The sequence below is a fragment of the Lontra canadensis genome, unplaced genomic scaffold (assembly GCF_010015895.1).
Source record: "Lontra canadensis isolate GAN:19392208 unplaced genomic scaffold, GSC_riverotter_1.0 scaffold2, whole genome shotgun sequence".
Classification (NCBI taxonomy): domain Eukaryota; kingdom Metazoa; phylum Chordata; class Mammalia; order Carnivora; family Mustelidae; genus Lontra; species Lontra canadensis.
In genome coordinates, this window is record NW_022630996.1 from 44832481 (window position 1) to 44853823 (window position 21343).

The following is a 21343-nucleotide window of genomic DNA, read 5'->3' on the forward strand; positions in this document are numbered from 1 at the left end:
AAATAGAACTTTTTGCATAAGGATAACCAGTGATTATTAAGACATTACACATCTCTATTTCAGCTATCCTATGTTATTTACATCTTAAAGAAGAAGGTTAACTCCTGGTGTTTAAAAATATTTGATAACTGATTATCATAGTTTATGATTTTAGTTGGCCTTAAAATTCCTTTCATTTCAGGTCTTTTTTTAAGACTAACAGCTTATAATTAGTTTTTAAACTTTTGTATAAGAAATAAATATTTTAAGATTTTTTTTCCACTTTTATAGGAAATAGTTGACAAACAGGGACATAGCAAAGTACTGAGTTTTACGATTCCATCTTTATCCAAACCATCTGTATATCATGAAGTAAGTGACTTTTATCAAAGTAAATTTTTTGGTTCTAAGATTTGAAATAGCTATAAATTAGGGTCTGGTTATTGAGGGCCCCCCAAATTGATTAATTTATTACTACCTTAAAAAGTATAAAACACCAGACAAGGTATTTACTATTCCTAAAGTGAAATGAGAAATCAGAATTATAAAACTTTAAAATCTGATTGTTTAAGAGATCTACTGAAAATACTCATTTTGAAATATTTTTCCTCTCTTTCTGATGGATAAAACTAGTCTAATATTTTTGTATGTGGCAATTATGTATTTCTGGGGTAGAACTTTTTTAAGTTCTTATTTTAATTCCAGTATACTTTACATACAGCATTATGTCTGTACAATATAGTGATTCAACAGTTCCATACATGGCCAGTATTGGTGTAGAATTTTTTAAGTTAAACTAATTTTATTTTTATTTGTGGTTTGGTTTTTAATTAATTGTTAAAACTTTGAGCAGTTGCAATATTTTTAAGATATATGATGTTCATAGTAATCGTTCTTAGTGGTTTATAAAATTTTATTATCACATTTTCAATAGAATGGCTTTTTCTTCTTTATTCAAATGTCTCTAGCCTTCCACCATTGGGTCCATGGCTCTGACTGAGAGTGCATTATCCCAGCATGGTTTGTCAAAAGTTGTGTACAGTGGACCTCACCCCCAAAGGGAGATGCTGACAGCACAGAATAGGTATACTGTGGAGACATAACTTACCACACTGATTTTTTAAAAAATTATTTCAGCATACTTATAAATAATGTTTATGAGCTATATGTACACTTTTAAAAAATACTTGGTCATTTTATACAAGAGAAAAACACATTCGTGTGATTTGTTACTTTATACTTTGGTTCAGATGTCATCTGGAGCATTGAAGTTTTAAGATAATTTGCACATGACTGTGACTTGAGAAGTCTTTTCTTTTCAGTTTTGAATTGTTATTGATATGGTTATATTGTATGGGTCTGTTCTCTAACATAATATCTTTCCATAATGCCTGCCTAATTATGGTTGACTTCTTAGAATTCTAAAGATTTGTAAATATTCTTTTGGTTTGTTTTTAGGTTTGAAGTGTTAACATTCCTTTTGTTGTGTTACAATGCTGCCTTAACCTACATGCCCAGTGTTTCTCTTCAATCATTGTGTCAAATTTGTTCAAGGTAAATAAAAATTCAAATGTTTTTAATATTGAAATGTATGAATCTAAGATTGTGAGTTTGTTACATACCTAAATTATTTTTATTTTGTTTAATCATTTAAAACATTCAAGAAGTTAATAAGAAACTCAGCCTACCCAGCATTTAGAAAGCTCCCGATAAGTGACAGTTCCAAAAAACATAATGAAGAGGGTAAAGCTGAATTACATTTCAGTGGAATATTTAATCAGAAAAGAATCATACTGCATAATTAAAAAGATGGAGCTGTTAAAACCTTTTGATTTTTGGCATGTGGTTTGTTTCTGTTTTGTTTGTTACTTTGTTTTTATTTATTTTTATTGTGCTCTAATTTGGTACCAAGAAACAAGTGAGAGATACTGTTTTTAAATTCTCCTTGTTAAGAAAAAAAATGAACCAAGAGGCTGATTAAATAAATTACAATAGTCCTTAGGTATGCTATGTAAACATTTAAAAATTATGATTTAAATTAAATTAAATTAAATTTATATTTAAATTAAATATATACTACTTAGTGATAGTATATATGGTATGATTCCAGAATTGACTATGACTAGAATATTAATAATACTTATGTCTAATTGGTGGAATTATGGTTTATTTTAATTTTTTCCTGTGTGATTTTTTGTCATTCTTTAAATTTTCTATGATGAATATATTACCTTTGGAAAAAAGAAAACAAAACAGAAGACAGAGAAAATGCCTTTAGTAATACAAGTAAATAAGGGGAAATGGAATTAAGAGATTCTAGAATAATTTAGATTTGGGGAACTCATTTAGAAGATGAAACTTTGGAAAGTTAATAAGAGGGAGGGTATCTAGAGCAATACTTAAATCAACTGCAATTGCACTACTGGGTATTTACCCCAAAGATACAGATGTAGTGAAAAAAAGGGCCATCTGTACCCCAATGTTCATAGCAGCAATGGCCATGGTCGCCAAACTGTGGAAAGAACCAAGATGCCCTTCAACGGACGAATGGATAAGGAAGATGTGGTCCATATACACTATGGAGTATTATGCCTCCATCAGAAAGGATGAATACCCAACTTTTGTATCACCATGACAGGACTAAAAGAGATTATATTGAGTGAAATAGGTCAAGCAGAGAAAGTCAATTATCATATGGTTTCACTTTTTTGTGGAGCATAAGAAATAACATGGAGGACATGGGGAGATGGAGAGAAGGGAGTTGAAGGAAATTGGAGGGGGAGATGAACCATGAGAGACTCTGGACTCTGAAAAACAATCTGAGGGTTTTGAAGGGGCGGGGGGTGGGTGGGAAGTTGGGTGGGCCTGGTGATGGGTATTACAGAGGGCATGTACGTATTGCATGGAGCACTGGGTGTGGTGTATAAACAATGAATTCTGGTACACTGAAATTAAACAAAACAAAACAAAACAAAACCCAGAAAAGCAGAAATTGATACTAATAGGATAGAAAACCATGCAGGACCAGAGGAAGAAAGGAAGTAACAAGCCAGGGGGGTTTCTTAGAGAAATAAGGAAGTGGAGCATCTTTCAGGTGATTCCTGAATTAGAGTTTAGTTATATTTCCTAGACCTTGGAAGATGGCACCAATGTGCCCTCCCTCCCATTTACTGAATCTTTCTAACGTGTTTCTTATTTTAATATTTAAAAGCAGAGATGTCCAGAATTTTGAATTTCATAGATCTGTAAAATTTCAAAAAAATTAGAGTGGGAGGGTATCTATATAACATTGCCAACTTTTTGTCAAATTATCGTATTATAAAATGTATCTACTGTGAACATTATTTAACAAATAGAAGACTATTTTAACACCAAAAGAGGTATGTATGTGGAAGTAGAAGTGAGGGATAACAATTTATAAGTTAAAAATGGGATGTTTAGCTTTTCTTGTTTCTTATTTCACTGTGGTCCAGTGAAAACTTTGTTATAGACTAAAATGAGTGTGAGGACCAACCCTTCATAAACATTTATTTAAGGAGTGACTTGATGCAGTAACTTTTACCTGTAGAACTTAAAACACCCTACAAAGCCCACGTTCTACTCTAAAGCAGTGTCTTACATGATAGGACCCAGGAATAATGTTCTAATATGTTTGAAGTTCTAATGTTCTAATATAGATAGATGTTCTAATACAACCTCCTAACCAAGAATAACTATTGATGTTTTCTTGAAACTACTGATGGAAAAGTTAGGAGAGAACATGTGTCACTGGTTTCTGTCCTGTGTGGCCCCCATGGACTGCCCTCTAATATAATTACTTTCACATTCTTGGTAGAAAATTGCTAATATACCAATTTTAATTAACCAGGGAACTGGGTAATCCTTCAAAAACACAAGTAATATGAGGTTTTAAAACCAAAAGAAATACAGATTAAAAAGTAGCTATAAGATTTTGGCCAAGGAATTTTTTGGTAGAGACATATTAGATTAATTCTATGCCAAGGAAAAATTGAAAAAAAGAAATTTTAATGTTCAGCATCTGTAAGAAAATGAGGGAGGAAAAAGATCTAAATAATTCAAAAGACTTAAGCTATTTAAGTAATTCTAACTCTTAAGCCACAGAAGATGATAGAAGAGGAACTCTAACAAATTTGTCATTCGTATCTTTTTTAGTTTGCTTTTTTTAAATTCTCAGTGGCTTAAAATCCAGTTATTCATTTCTCTTAATTCCTGATTTCCTTAGTCATTTATCAAGTATTCTAATTAAAATATTTTGTACATTTTTAAGACTAATAGAAAAGAATTAGAAAACACTTGTATTTAATCAAGCAAAGCTAGTCCGTATCTATAGAAAGAAAATTGATTACAGAATTGTGATGACAAGTAAGTTATATTTGGTTATGTTAGTTAAAGAACAAGAACTTCCTGATGATTTTAGTCCTAGTGCAGGTTTTTCTGCAGAATCAAGTCACCACACTGTTTTATGGCTAATCCAGCATTTTGGCCACGTGGCAGTTGTTTTAGTTTGCTGCTGGATTTAGTTGTTGATGATGACTATACCAAAATGATTGACTGGGTCATCTAGGAGAAAGGATACATAAATACAACCAGAAAAATTTCATGGAATATTTGAGCTAGATTCAGTGACAAATGTATCCCATTCTTTTCTTAACTTTGTTAAATATTGTAATGAATTGTGGAAGTAATCAAAACAGTGTTGGACACTTCTTGCCCTCCACCCATACATATAAATCCATTCTACTCAACAAAAATCTGGTTGTACTAAGCTTTGCTTCTCTGAATCAGACTTATGGCCAGCTTGATAGCTGTTTTCCTCCTGTACGGCGTGTATGGACCACTCAAAGAAGAGACCTGAAGAGAAGCAAGGACTAGACCGAATGAGTTTTAGTCAATAAGTTTTTATTTTTGCTAGTACTAAACATTATCTACAGCCTTCCTGAAAGGAATATAACCACCAGTACTTCAAATAAACTTTGCTAGTGTATACTGAAGTCCTCTAAACTGTGGGAAATAATTTTCTTTTTTTACTGTTGATTTCTCTTTTAATACAAGGCTGTTTAATGGGTGGCTTATCTTGCCTTTTGGTGTGAAGTATAAATTTTAAAGATCAAACTGTACTAAGCTAGTAAGGTAAATTCTTTCCCATTGTCTAAGGGAGTCTCTTGATTTTGTTTACCTGGTGAGTCTTCTAATTGACGGACTTAGATATGTACTACTATGGATTATTGATCAGTGTATTTGTTCCTGTGTATCTATAGTGAAACCCATCCCTCTCCTCACTACTAAATCCACCTTCCTGACCACCTAAACAGATTTCTTCTAATCTTGTCTATTAAGGATATCCTTTGTGCAATTTGGGGATTAATTCTTCTGACTGATTAAACTATATATTTATATTACATATAATATATTTATGTGTGTATACTTAACACAGCGTATGCTACCTTGTCATCATCCAATAAATGACAGCTATTATATATTGTACACTAATAATGAACACACATATTCACAATGGGTGCATAGTATTTTTTTTTCTTGCCTGTTTGCTACTACTACCAAGAGTTCTGTAGCATTATCTTTTTTTTTTTTTTAAGATTTTATTTATTTATTTAACAGAGGGAGAAACAATGACACAGGGTACACAAGCAGGGGGAATGGGAGAGAAAGAAGCAGGCATCCCACTCAGCAGGGAGCCTGACACAGGGCTCCATCTCAGGACTCTGAGATCGTGACCCAAGTGGGAGGCGGACACTTAACTGACTGAGCCACCCAGGAGCCCTCTAGAGCATATCTTATACTAGATCATTCCTTGTTGAAAAAACCTATAGTTGACTTTTCATTTCTTCTTATTTTAATTTGTAAACTTTTTTTTTTTTTTTTACAAAATCTAAATCTTATCTAAATCTTCTCCATCCTTTACAACCCAATTAAAATAATCTTTTATCTTCCAACTTGAGCACAATTTTTGTGTGTGGTATTCTCTTGAGGAAAGTGCCAGAAAATTCAGAATTTATTAAGCTCCTAATTTCAAAAAGCAGAAGCATGAGAACAAAAAGTGCCCATTACTGTATAGGCAATTATTCTATTTTTCTTTTTTCTCCTTACTTCCCCATTTTCTGTTCACCTGAACTTCTCCTTAACTCTCCTCTCCTTACTACTTAAGAAGCAGAGCAGAAAAGGAAGAGGATTTCATATCTATGTCTGATTATTTCATATCTATGTCTGTTACCCAGGTGGATAGGAAGTAGAACTGGACCAAATTTTAAATACTTCTCAACATTTTTTCCCCTTTTTTTCAGTTAGTTTTTACTTCCCAGTCTGATGATCTGGTAATAGTTAATCTATTTTTTTTTTTTTTTCCTGGTTTAGGTTCTGGTATATTCATGAATCAATATTCTCTCCAGTTAGCCTCACTGGAATTGTGCCTTCTGATTATTTTGTGGCTTGTAATTCAAAGTATTTGGACAACAATCTCAAAAGTTTACTTTTAGGCTGGGAATGAGAATAGTGTCTTTTAACAGAGAATGAGAATCATGGCAAGAGTTTTTCTCACTTAAAAATGGATACTTAGAACTTCTCCAAGAAATGTATTTACAAAATATGCCTTCCAAAGGATTTTTATTTTATTTATTTAATTAATTTTATTATTTTTAAAAATATTTTATTTATTTATTTATCAGAGAGCACAAGCAGGCAGGGTGGCTGGCAGAGGCAGAGAGAGAAGCAGGCTCCCTGCTGAGCAAGGAGCCCGATGTGGAGCTCAATCCCAGGACCCTGGGATCATAACCTGAGCTGAAGGCAGCCGCTTAACCGACTGAGCCACCCATGTGTCCCTTTTTATTTTATTTATTTTAAAGATTTTATTTATTTTATTTTATTTTATTTGTCAGAGAGAGAGAAAGAGAGAGCACAACAAAGGATTTTTATTTTAATGTGGTTTATAAATTTGGGAAACATCTATATGTGACCAGAGGGTAAATTTAATACAGAAATAGGAGTTATACCACTCAGCTGCTCTTTGGTAGATTTGGGTCCCTGTGTTTTGAATTTGTAAAGCAAAATAGAGAACTTCAGGATATTCTTCTGATGAACAGAGGAATTGGGCATTCATGGGGAATTGATACTCTTACTTTGTTCTACATTTTATTTAAATTCAATGAAGGATCTCTGAGAAAAGAATATCCTTAAATAGAGAGATCAGAGAACTGAAGAGTAAATCAGAGAATTCTTGATTATTAAAGGGAATGGAGAAAAGAGGGTCAAGAGGTACTTTCATCAGTTAATGATGCAGCTGGTTAGGACTAGATTATTTTGGGTCTCAGCTCAAATGTCATTTCCTTGAAGAGGCCTTCCATGACCATCATCTTTCTAAAGTAGCACCTTCTCACCCCAGTTTATTTTCTTTTAACATTTATAACACTATAATTACCTGGTTGGTTCATTTGGTATCTAGTCTATCAACTGCTGGAACTTCATGAGGTCAGGAATTTTGACGTTTTATTCAGAGTGTGGAGAAGTGCCTGGCATATGGTAGAAACCTAGTAACTATTTGTTGAATGAATGAAAAATAGATGATCTCTTCAACTTCAGATTTATGATCCATTAAGTACAATTAAGATTAAAGGAAATAAAAAAAAGATTAAAGGAAATAGTTCTATTTTTGCTTTTTTTAAAAAAAGATTTTATTTATTTTTTTGACAGAGCACAAGTAGGCAGAGGGGTAGGGGAAAGCAGCCTCCTTGCTGAGCAGAGAGCCCAATGTGGGGCTCAATCCCAGGACCCTGATATCATGACCTGAGCCGAAGGCAGATGCTTAACCCACTGAGCCACCAGGTTCCCCTGTTTTTTACTTTTTAAAAAAGTCTTATATTGATAAATGCAAAATTCCTGCAGTCAATTGCCACAAATGTGTAAAGTTTTAGTAGTTACGAAAAACTAACTGCTATGGTTTGTTTGTGTCCCCCTAAAATTCATATGTTGAAATCTTAATGCCTAATGTGATGGTATTAGGATGGTATTAGGAGGTGCCTTCATAGCCAAGAGATGCCACAAAGTTCCCTGTTTCTTCTGCCGTTGAGAATACCATGACATTGTCTACTTCCGATGAACTCAGAAGAACCCTTTCCCTGTTTTACTGTGAAAAACCAGGCAGCAAAAACACTTTGTTGTTGCCAGCTGGAGGCCTCTACAAACCATCTGTGGTCATGTTTGTTAGTGTTATTGGAAGAGTACTTAAATATTGGTTTGGCTGTTAAAGATAAATAATGATAACTTAAATGATATTTCTTTCTCTTTCACATAAAAGTCCAAGCTGGTAGATGGTCTGGGGGTAGATTGGCTCTGTTTCTAAGGTATTCAGGCTCCTTCTTGATTGAGATTCTGTCATTCTCTAGGATGTTCCTCTTGTCTGTATGGTGATGGATCACTATTTTTTAATCTACCTTCCATATCCTGCAAACAGGAGGAAATAGAGAGTGGGAGGCATGAAACTGTTTTTTAAGGGAGCAACCTGGAAGTTGCACCATTTCAGCTAGCAGACTGTTGTCCAGAACTAGTTATATTGTCACCCTTAGATGCAAGGAAGGCCAGAAAATGTGATCTCTAATAGGTGGCCATTGTTCTCGTTAAAATTGGTTGGGGAGAGTGGAGGAGAGGGTACCTTACATATGTTATTAAACGGAAGAAGGGAAAAAATAGATGTTAGGGTATTGACCTCTTATCACAGGTAGTTTTTACCACAATCACATGATTATACTTGATGACATAGAGGAAGACCAGTTCCTAAAGGTAAGAGGGATAGAGGTGCTATTAATAGAAGACACTGGGGCGCCTGGGTGGCTCAGTGGGTTAAAGCCTCTGCCTTCGGCTCAGGTCATGATCCCAGGGTCCTGGGATCGAGCCCCACATCGGGCTCTCTGCTCAGCAGGGAGCCTGCTTCCTCCTCTCTCCCTCTGCCTGCCTGTTGCCTACTTGAGATCTCTGTCAAATAAATAAAATCTTAAAAAAAAAAATAGAAGACACTGGTGACAGGGAAAAGTAACATCTATACCATGTACCTACAAACAACATATCAGAAACTTAGCATCTTCCAAAACAGTATGTCTTATTTGTCCAAGTTCATTTAATACCACTATCATCCAGCCACCTATCCAAACTAAATGTGGTAATAATTTTACACTCCTCTTGTTTCTTCAGTATCACCCAAGATTATACTTCCTAGGTGGGAGTTTCTCCTTCTCCCCATAATTACTTCTTTAGTTCAGGTCACCTTCATCTCAGTCATGGAATATTTTGACAGTCTGCTCTCCAGTTGCAGGGCCCTGTTCTAATGTAGCCTGAGTGATATTATTAAAAGACCAATCTGATCATGTCATTCCCTTGTTAAAACAACAAAACAAAAACTTTCAGTTGCTTTCCATTGCCTGCACGATGAAACCTTGCGGATTATAAGGTTTATTATAAAATAATATATTATTTGTATTAACATATTATTAGTTATTTTATTTGTTATAAATAAACAATTATTTGACCCCTACTTAGCTTCTCTGTTATTTTCTAGTGTCTGAGCATTCTATCCTACCATTATTGTCCCAGTCTCTTTGGTGTCATGCTGTTTTATTAAAAAACTTCACTGTTTTTGCCCACTCCTGTATTTTCACCAGGAAGCCTTCCCTAACCTTCTACTTCTTCCACTAGAGTTTACCACTGTCTCCTTTTGCTACCTCCGTAACTTATTCATTGTAGGTATTTGTTTACTCTGCCGTCTCCATGATTAGATTGTGCATCCCTGAGGGAACTACAGCTTTCATCTGTATTCCTAGTGTCTGACACATTATAAATCTCTAAAAATATTTACCGAATGAATAAAGGAATTAATTGAAAAAATCCTATCTTTTATATATCGGTTCTCTGTTATTTACCATCATCCCTATCATAAAGGTATACAGGGTGTAAGAAAATGAAATTTTTCTGAGTTGCCTTTTTTAGATAATAGAGGAGTTTCTAGGCTAGTTTGGGAACAAACAAAATTCAAGTTGGTTTTATTTTATATACAGTTAATTTTTTTTCCAGTTTTTATTTTAGGCATTCAGGCTGCTATAACACAGTACTGTAGGCTAGGTAGCTTAAACAATAGATGTTTATTTCTCACACTTCTTGCTGAACAATCTAAGATCAGGTGACCAGCAGATCTGATTCCTGGTGAAGGCCCTCTTCCTGGCTTACAGGAAACTGCCCTCCTCACTGTGTCATTCACATGGCAGAGAGTGAGATCTGGTCTCTTTTCCTCTTTGACTAAGGGCACTAAACCCACCATGGAGACTCCCATCCTTGTGACCTCATTTAAACGTAGGGTGCCACCACCAAATACCATCACACTGAAGTATTAGGGCTTCAGTATATGAACTTGGGGGAAAACACAGATATTTACTCCATAAATATCCCTGCTCCTTTTTGCTCTCTCTCTCTCTCTCTTTTTTAAGATTTTATTTATTTATTTGACAGAGAGAGAGAGAGGTCACAAGTAGGCAGAAAGGCAGGCAGAGAGGGAGGGGGAAGCAGGCTCCCTGCTGAGCAGAGAGCCCCATGTGGGGCTTGATCCCAGGACCCTGAGATCATGACCTGCACTGAAGGCAGAGGCTTAACCAACTGGTCCATCCAGGCGCCCCTCCTTTTAACTCTTGATTCAAAAGAGTTCTAAGATCTTCTCAATATCAAATAAATTTTTATTTTTACTTCAAAGTTACTTTGAATTAAGGATATTCTTGAGGGCCTGTTTTTGAAATGATCTGTGGTATACTTGAGAATGTTTAAATGAAGGCTTAGATTCAGTCTATTGACTAATAATATGTTAAGTGAGGTTTATTATATCAATCACAAGACATTATGAGAAAACAGCTCTTTCCCAGTTTTATTAAAATTAAAAACTTATTATTTAAAAGCAGTGCATGTTGGTCATAGAAAATTTAGAAAATATATATAAAGAAGAAAATAAGTCTATAATCTCACTCTATGACTTTGTATATGATGTTTTTGTAGTGACAAACAACATTCACCTATTTGTTTATTACAAAATGGGAGCGGGTTTCATGCCCTACTTTGTACAGTTTTTCTCCCGGTGCCATTTAAACAGTCTTTCAAAACATCATGTTTAATTGTTTCATAGTATTCCCTGAATTATTTATATAATTGGTCTTCTGTGTTGGACTTTAGTTGGCTTCCTATTTAATATAGTAAATGCACCTTAACATTTGTACTCCTTAAATATCCTTCACTATAATAAGTACTTTAAATTTCAATTGTGTTCATGGTAGTTTCTTTTTAAAAAATTAGTAAGATTTATTGGTCTTTCTTTAGGACTCTACCTTTGATGTCATGCAAAGATATGTAATGATTTTCTTATGTTTTATTTCTTTTTAACATTAAAAACTTCAATCTATCTGAAATTTATTAATGATGTATTATGAGAGACTTGAGTCTAATTTTAGAGTATTTTCTTGGAGCCTGCACTTTGTGTCAAGAACTTTGTCAGCAATAGAAGATCAGACCATAGATCTATTATGATAATACCACAGTTCAGGTAATGGATTTTATGGTAACTAAAAATTATTATTTATTCAATAGACTGAAATTAGTGAACCAATTCTGAGAATCTGGTTCACTTACTATGTAATAATATACCTCTAGCTTTATACATTTCACCCCCCCCCCCATTTCTCTTGCTCAGGAAAATGTTACAGATGGATGTTCTGTTTGGAAAGATTCTATGTTTCATAGCTGTTAGGTTTGTTATGAGAGCATACCTAGTACATTGTTGGCTTATAAATGTTAAAAAATAAATTACCAGAATTTTTACCAATTTTGCAAACATATTTTGTTTTTTCTAGAATCTGTATTTGTGGCTATCCCCGACAACATGTAAGAAAATACAAAGGTATAAGTAGCAGGATACCAGTTTCTTCAGGATTCATGGTGCAGATGTTAACAGGGATTTATTTTGCCTTGTAAGTTTATTTAGTATGCAAAGTCAATCTTTGATCTCTTTGAAAAATCATAGTCTGTTGTTTTATTGTTATTATAAACTTACTGGTTAGGTAATCAGCATCTTTTTATGAAAGAATATGAATCAAAATCTTTTTTTTAAGATTTTATTTATTCATTTGAAAAAGTGACAGAGATTGCAGGTAGGGCAAGGGGCAGTGGGAGAGGGACAAGCAGACTCCCTGCTGAGCAGGGAGCCTGACACAGTGCTCAATCCCAGGACCCTGAAATCATGAACTGAGCCAAAGTCAGACACTTAACTGAGCCACCTGGGTGCCCTGAATATGAATCTAGATCTTGATAATAATTTTATTACTTAAAATATATCTCAATGTTCTAGAGAATTTGTAACCATCTATAAAACATTTTATCTTTATCTCAAGGACAGAATGAAAATTAGCAACACCCACATATACTCACAGTTTCTTTCTTCATTACTCTTTCTTTTTTGCTGTAATTTCTAAATAGTTTTTTTTCCCAATGAAGACCTTTTTCCATTTCCAGAAAGAATTAAGACTCTTGAAAAACATCTTAGGGCCTCTTTGATCACAAGTAGCTTATTATTACTATTAATTTCTAATATTAATGCTCAGTCTTACTTAAAGCCTTAGATACTAGTATTTTTCTTTAAACCCTATTTTCTACTACACATATCTTATTATACTTTGCCTTATATTCACTTGATACCTTAACTTTTCTTAGTAGATTATAAGCTTCCTGATTGAAGGTAGAATTAATGATCTTTAGACTAAATATGGCCTGCTGCCAGGTTTCTTACAAGTTTTAACAACATACATTTATACCTGTTCACATAATGCCTATGGCTGATTTCGTGCTACCATGACAGAGATGAGTAGTTGCAAAATAAATTGTATGGCCCTGAAATATTTATTGTCTAGCCCTTTAAGAAAAAGTTTATTGACCCTCATGTTAGGCCATTAGTATTGTCCCACAGCTCTTGGATGCTCTAATCTATTTTATTTTCTGCCTTTATTGCTTTGTGTTTCAGATTTAGTAATTTCTGTTGATATATCTTCACATTCATTAATTCTTTTCTTGATGATGTTGAGTCTATTAATGAGTCCACTAGCAGGGTTCTTCATTTCTGTTACTGTGTGTTTTATTTCTAGTCTTTTCATTTGACTCTTTCTATGGTTCCCATCTCTCTGCTGAAATCACCATCTGTTCATACATGTTTTCCATCTTTTCCGCCTTTAATATATTAATCATAGTTATTTTAACTTCCCTGGTAACTATAAAATCTGAATCATTTCTGAATTTGGTTCTATTCTTTGTCTCTTGACAATGGATTGTTTTCTTCTTGATTTTGTGTGTCTTGTAATATTTGATTATCATTTTGTTCATGGATAGAGCAGTAGTGACTGAGGTAAATATTATATATGCCTGGAAATGGCACATCTCTTTTCTTCTAGGCTTCTAGTGGAGTTATAGGCAGGAGTGAGCTGAGGGTGGATTTTGTTGTTGCTATAGTTACCATCATGGCACCACCTATTTCAGATTCCTCTCCTGGTACCTGGCAGTTAGGGTGTAAGCTGGATTGTTGGAGGGTTTTTCTCAATGTTCTTGGTTTCTCCTCAGCTTTTAGCTTTCCCTGTGTGTCTGCACCAAAGAAATGGTCTTTTTCCATGTTCTTTTCCCTCCTTCAGCAATAGAGTGCGGTTGCTTGTTTCTGAATGTGTACTGGTCTGGGTGGGGTGTTTGGGGGAAGTGGTGTTCCCTGCTGTCCTCGTCCAGCCTCAGTTATAAGCAGGACATATGTCCCAACATCTGGGGTTGGGGGAATGAGGTAGCTTTTCAGGGATCCTGTCTCTCCTCCAGTGGTAAGAGACCTCTAGTGGTCTCAACATAGGACAGTTTCCTGATCCTTTCCCACAGGTAGAGGTGTTTTGTTTTGTTCTGTTTGTTTTTTTTTTTTTTTTTTCTTTTTCTTTCCCTCACAGCCGTAGTCAGTCTTCACCTCTGCCCCTTGGGGTGAAAGGGTTTGCTGCTCTTTCCCCAAAGGCTTTAAGACTTTTGTTTCACATGAGAAAACGGTCTGGCTGGATCTTCAGGCCTTTCTTGCTCAGGTGGCCATTCTCCTTTAGGCCTGAACTACCAAGAGCAACTTTCTTTGGTCCCTCGCCTTGCCCCCAGTTTCTCTTATGAGTGCCTAGAGGTTGTTTGTGGAAAAGAGCTTGTAAGTAAGTGTGAGCTCCCCTATGTATCTGCTCCTAGACTTTCTTTACACTCATGCTGGCCCACACTGGGCTTTTAACAGTTTGTTTAAAAGTTTTGCTGAAGTCTTCTTTCCTGCTTGCATTGTAGTCTATCTCTCCTTAGAGGCATCTGTCTGCCCTTAGGTTTCAGGCTACTTGGCTACCTTGTGATTTTAGTTCCTTGCTGAATTAATGGAAAGCTATGATTTTATAGATTATCTGACTTTTCCTTATTTTTAGGGTGGGAGCAATGCTCTTTCCATTTTTTAGGCCTCACTTGCACTCTTGATATAATTCATTTCTTTTCTTTTCTTTTTTTGTTGGCAGATGACCAAGCCATTATTTATCTGTCCATTTTTATCATTTGCCTAATTTCTAGAGTTTTGCCATATCTTTGAAAATTAATATACATACACACTTCCCCCCTCAATATCTCTCTGATATTTGCAGTATATATCATCTGTACTTCTAAATGACTGTCAGAATGCAAAGAAGTTACTACTTAAGATACTGTAAGCCACAGTAGTTGTATATTCTCATGAAAACTGTGGGAGTTACAGAGTAATTTGACCATTAAATGTTCTGAACATTATTCTAAGGTATATAATTTATTATGCTCTGACTTGCTTTGAAAGTGTAAAATCCTTTGAGATTGCCTCACTTTTTTGATATCTGGTCTATAAATAGACATGTTCTTTAGAGAAGAAATATATACCTATAAAATTTTCCTTGCTATTAATATTAATAGGCTTTCAGATGCAATTGAAAGGAATTCAAATATATAAAAATATGTTATTAAAGAGAGTGGAATGCTAAGCAATGTGCTAATGTTATCTACTACTTTACTCAGTAAAGAGTTTCTCATTGTATTTTGTTCAAATATATAGAATTAATTGAAAATAATTATACTTTATTTAATTTTACAGTTATAACGGAGAATGGGACCTAGCTCAAAAAGCACTGGATGATATTATATACAGAGCTCAGCTAGAATTATATCCAGAACCATTGTTGGTAGGTGCCTCACTTTTTTATGTAAATTTTATAATTTAAAATTTCTCAATTTAGAACTATAAATTGAGAAGTAGCCATTCATAGTGCATTAATGTCATTAAACTCAGTGATTTATGCTTCTGTTATACTAGGAAAATTTTATCCTTGAAAAGGTATATATAATTTGAGAATTTCATTAAATTAACTTCTTGGATACTTTTAAATTTATAAGAATGTTTTCCTTAACACGCTAGAACTACATTTATTAATTAGCGTTAGGCGTTTGGAAACATAATTTCAATATTTTGAAATTTTAAATTTCATCATTTACATATTTTTTTAAAGATTTTATTTATTTATTAGAGAGACAGAGAGAGAGCACAAGCAGGCAGAGCAGCAGGCAGAGGGAGAAGCAGGCTCCCTGCTGAGCAAGGAACCCGATGCAGGGCTTGATCCCAGGATTCTGGGATCATGACCTGAGCCGAAGGAAGCCGCTTAACTGACTGAGCCACCCAGGCGCCCCTACATATTATTTTTAACTGTAGTTACCTTCTGAGCTCTTACTCCTTATTCTAGAAGATTTATATTTCATCCTATGAAATACCTTGGAGAAAATATTCTTCTTAAAAACTGTTTAAATTTGGTATTTTGTTTTACATAAGCGTGTAACATATCTGTTAATACCAGTCTTAAACCATATATTTTTTTTCTTAGGTTGCTAATGCCATAAAAGCTTCATTGCCTCATGGTGCCATGAAATCTAGTAAGGAGGGTGCAAGATGTATTCAAGTTGAAATCACACCAACTTCCTCTAGAATATCAAGAAATGCAGTAACCAGCATGTCAATTAGAGGTCATAGGTGGAAAAGACACGGTAAGAAATAAAAAAGTCTTCAAATAGAGGATTGTTGATTCTATCACATTTTTGTCTTTACTTACAGTGCTATACCTTTTAATTTAGTAAATAATATTGTGATGGCATGGAAGAAAAAGCTGTTGGATCACCTTTAAGCCCTAAATTATTATCCACAAGCGATAAGCAGTAAGGCAAATATAGCCCCTTATGTTACATATATGAATGCAAATTTATTCAAACATTGTATTGGTTTTTAAATTTTATTTCAATAGAATAGGAGAATAGGAAAATGAATGTTAAAATTATTCACACATGGGTTTCTATTCAAAACTATCTGCAAATATTCTTTAGTGTTTCTTACTTCTCAGCAAACTCTTTGGCAAGGAAACTTGCATGTTGAAGTAGAACAACTGATAGGGACTTTAACATTTTCTTTTGTACTTCCTGGTTAAGAATGCCATCATATTGATGGCAACTCTAGCTAGGCCTTTCTATTTCCTGGATGTTAATTTTCTTTCAGGACTTTTGTTTTAATATTCCTCCTTGACTGCTTCATTTTATTACTGAAAAATTCTATGGTAAATTAATTTTATGTATCATGGCTTTCTCAATGCTTTCCCACTTCTCTCCCTTTTCTTAATAATTTATTATTTTTATTTAATTCCTTATTCTTTTTATAACTCCCCTCCTACCTACAAGTTATTGTAGTGGCAAGAATCAGTGTAAGATTACCGTCATCTACCTCCGAAGGTAATCAATAGTAGGAAAGAAGCAAAAAGAAGCCAAAAAGCCACTTTTTTGCCCCAAGCAAACACGTATATTACTCTATTTTCTTCTTCCTGTAAACTGGTGAAAATGTAGCTCCTTTTGGTGTATTTGGTTTCCATTGTCTCTATGGTCTCTGCAGAGAAGATGCAGAAGTGAGAAGAATATTATTCATGGTGATAGAGTTGATGAGAACATTGTTCCTACTTAGGAGTTCTAAGAGATAATATGTCACAAGGGAATGATAATGGAAAATTCCAGTTTAACCGATAATTGTTTTTAGTCTTATTTTTTAAAGTAGTATGACAATTCTTGAAATTTCTTTAGGAAGGAATAAAAGAGGTGGTAATGTTTACCATTAGCAAGGCAAATGATGCTATGATTTAAAACGTTCAGAGTCTAACCATACTTCAGTTTCTTTAGTGAAAATATGTTACTGAATGGGACTAGATTATAGGCCAAAAGTCTTTTAATTAGTATGGTGGCATCCTAGAGATCAGTCTTCTGTTTTGGCATTAAGATGTGAAAATAGGCACAAAGGCAATGAACCAGATCATATAGGTCACTGTGGCCATAATTCCTCCCAAGCTACTACGGAAAATGCAAGAATGAATTTTAATTTCTTTCCCACATTTCCTTCTTGCTCCTTAGGTGAATATAGGGGGAATTAGAAAAAAATATATAGGTTATGCAGTTAAAAATGTGAAATATTGAAGTTCGATTAAATTCGTGTATGTGTGTGAGAGAAAGAGGTGTGTGTATGTGTCCATGCATGCATTTAACAGAATAAGATGTTTACCCTGCAGTAAAATAGAAGCAATTTTCTAGAAGTAGTTTATAGGAATAAAGTACAAAAATAAGAGAAAAGACTACTTGAATATGTTGTATTTATTAGATTCTTACGTATCTTCCAAATTCCATTTTGGCTACCACTTGAGGGGTTGGTTCTATGTCTCAAGGCTATAGCCTCATTAAAGTAATCTTCCTTATCTTCCTTATCACCTATCCCCTTACACTCATTCAACCTTAAAACTCTAACACTTGGGCAATTCTGCGGTGACAAAAAAATCACAGATGAGGATTTAGAATAGAGTGAACTATAAAAAAAGCAAGTCAGGTTCATGGAACAGAGGCAGAATATGGCTTATCTTCCTTTTATCCAATGACCAAAATGCTACTCTAAGATACTTACTTATCTCCACAGGTATGTTGCATTCTCCTTTTTTATGGTAGTCTTGGTTTTCCTTCCCAGAGCAGTATTTTTCACTGTTATCCTGTCCTGTTGAATTAAAAGCTACTGTTTTCCATCTTTCTGATCCTGTTTACTACTTTGAACACCTTATTATATTCTGAGCTAACCAGCACTGGCTTCTTGTGGGGAAGATAGGTAACTTTGTGATAGCTGTTAAATACATAGACAATTCTCAAGTTATAAATGGATTTTTAACTTTGTTTATATATAAATTATATTTATTCCATTTATATGTTAATTATATAAATTTTAGCAAAATTTTATTAATACATTAATTTTTGCAGAAATAATGTTAAAGGGTTTGCAGATCCAGGGTGACCCACAAAAGCCTTTCATCCCATAATGTTTCTGAAGCATAGGATGTAGGTTTAGTTTGAGTATGTGAAAACACATTTGGAGTTTCTTTATTTGATGAACCTCTACATTGTTTCCTGTTGCACCTATATCCTTACCACTTCCTTACTATACCAACCCTCCCAGGAGGAAGGATTTCTTCTCAGATGCTGAACTGTATCACTCAGTAGGAACATGGAATATGCAACTTTAAGACTGGTATTGAGAGCTGGGGAAGGAGAAGGGAAAAGAAACATGAACTTTAAGGAATATTCCTTTTATCCACTTGTCTCTTTTTTTGTTATTGACAGTTGCCAGGAAAGAAAAAACCTATTTGTCTTTTTTTCTTTCCTTGGGTCTCTCTCCTTTTTCTTTTTTCTTATATTTATGTCTTTTTTAAAAATTGAGATATAATTGACATACACTATATTAGTTGAGGGTGTACAACATAATTATTATATATATATATATTTATATATATAGCAAAATGATTACTACTCTAGAGTCTATCAAGTCTAGTTAACATCCATTGCCGCACAGTTACACATTTTTTTTTGTGATGAGAACTTTTAAGATCTACTCTGTTAGCAACTTTCTTTTCTTTTTTTTTTAAGGTTTTATTTGTTTATTTGACAGAGAGAGATCATAAGTAGGCAGAGAGGCAGGCAGAGGTTGGGGGAAGCAGGCTCCCCGCTGAGCAGAGAGCTCAATGCAGGGCTTGATCCCAGGACCCTGAGATCGTGACCTGAGCTGAAGGCAGAGTCTTAACCCACTGAGCCACCCAGGCGCCCCAGTTGGCAACTTTCAAATATACAGTATAGTATTATTAACTATTATATATCACCTTATATCCTAACATCCCCAGGACGTACTTATTTTATAACTGGAGGTTTATACCTGTCCACTATCTTTACTATCTTTACCATTTTGCTCCCCACACCTTGCCCCCTACCCCTGCCTCTGGCAACCACTAATCTGTTGCCTGTATCTATGAGCTTGGTTTGTGTGTTTGTTTGTGTTCTACATATAAGTGAGATCTATGGAATTTGTCTTTTCACTTCCCTTAGCATAATGCACTCAAGGTCCATTTATTGCAAATGACAGGATTTCCTTCTTTTGTATGGCAGCATAATATGTCATTATATATATGGTGCATTTTCTTCATCTAATCATTGACAGACATTTAGGTTGCTTCCATATTTATGTGTATTTATTGCCTGTCTTCTTTTTTCTCCTTTTTCTAGACTATCTGGGGAGAAGAGGGAAGGAGTAAAAGAGGCTCTCGCGAGCAGAACTTTCTTTTTTTGTTTACTTTCTTTCCATCTCTTTTTATTACTAAAGAATATAATTAAGCCATATGAACATATTAGTATGTTTGCATATCTGATCACCCAAAATTACAAACACAATAAATGGAACAATTAACAATTATTGTGCTAACAAACACAATAAATGAAACAATTAATCACATATATTCTTTTATTTGTAACAGAAAAAACTTGTTATCCTTATGGCAAAAACTAATTAATACTTTAGTGGTTTTAAACTAATTTGGGGGGTGCCTGGGTGGCTCAGTGGGTTAAAGCCTCTGCCTTTGGCTCAGGTCATGATCCCAGGGTTCTGGGATCGAGCCCTACATCGGGCTCTCTGCTCAGCGGGGAGCCTGCTTCCCCTCCCCTCTCTCTGCCTGCCTCTCTGCCTACTTGTGATTTCTGTCAAATATATAAATAAAATCTTAAAAAAAAAAAGAAATAAAACTAATTTAGAACAGTTTTTATTTCTTTTTTTTTTTTTTAAGATTTTATTTATTTATTAGACAGAGATCACAAGCAGGCAGAGAGAAGGGCAGAAGCAGGCTCTCTGCTAAGCAGAGAACCTGATTCAGGGCTCAATCCCAGGACCCTGAGATCATTACCTGAGCTGAAGGCAGAGGCTTAACCCACTGAGCCACCCAGGCACCACCAGTTTTTATTTCTTACATTAAATTTTTTTTCTGAGCTCTTTTAGAATGTGTTGCATATCCACTATTCTTTTCTTTAAGAATTGTCCAAAATTTATATTTTAATAGAAAGTATTCTTTTGGAAAGTAAAAAAATTATTAGCTTTAACACTTCCACACATTTCAGAACATGCATTCCTTGCCATGGTCTTATTACTATTGAATAACAGCCCAGATTTCTAGGATTATATTTTGACCAGTTTAATTGCTTGGCCCTGTATTTATTATATAATAATGATAGTAGATTTATTTTTTAGAGCAGTTTTAGGCTCACAGCAAAATTGAATGTAAAGTACAATACTCATATACCTTCTGACCTCACCCTCCCAATACACACATATATCCTTCTCCACTATTAACACTATGTACCAGAGTTACATTTGCAAAGCCCTGTAATTTTAATTTGAACCAGACAGTGTATGCTCATATCAACTAAAGAGGGTGGCTTTTAAAGAAAATTTGGTTTCTACTGAGATACTAATTTAGAGAGACAGTTTGACAATTAGTATGTTTGCCTAATTTTCCCTACTTCTCACTTGATTATCTTAAGATTGTACTGACATGGCTTAACTTAATGGTGTGTCTTCAAACTTTTTAAACTTGAGTATAAATTTCTGAGAAAAGTGTAATGACTTTATGATTTCATGCCAATACAAATGGAAAATGAAATTATAGTGTATAACTGCTGCTTTTGACTTTTAAGGATCACAATTTCAGAGATAGTAGTTTTATTTATATATTACTAACTATTTTAAGCATACCATGTTTCACTTAGCGTATAATTTTTTTAAACCTAGATTTTCAGACCACCTAGAGATTGAAGGCTATTTAGAAGTCATAATTTGAAGGTAAAATGCAACTATGAAAGGATAACAATAGAATAAATATTT

At 34.4% G+C, this 21343-nt stretch overlaps 1 protein-coding gene across 6 annotated transcripts in view; it reads left to right on the plus strand.

Annotated features, from left to right (window-relative positions):
- FAM126A (family with sequence similarity 126 member A) overlaps window positions 1-21343 on the plus strand; it is a 126851-nt gene that overhangs the window by 62688 nt on the left and 42820 nt on the right. For all 6 annotated transcript variants that reach the window (XR_004384493.1, XM_032873434.1, XM_032873406.1 and 3 more), the window contains exons 5-10: window positions 271-351; window positions 948-1063; window positions 1438-1533; window positions 11886-12002; window positions 15182-15269; window positions 15963-16122. Coding sequence is in view for 5 of the 6 variants with exons in the window: in XM_032873434.1 (XP_032729325.1) it covers window positions 271-351; window positions 948-1063; window positions 1438-1533; window positions 11886-12002; window positions 15182-15269; window positions 15963-16122 (658 nt within the window). In the remaining variant the exon portion in view is untranslated. The remainder of the gene's footprint in view (window positions 1-270; window positions 352-947; window positions 1064-1437; window positions 1534-11885; window positions 12003-15181; window positions 15270-15962; window positions 16123-21343) is intronic.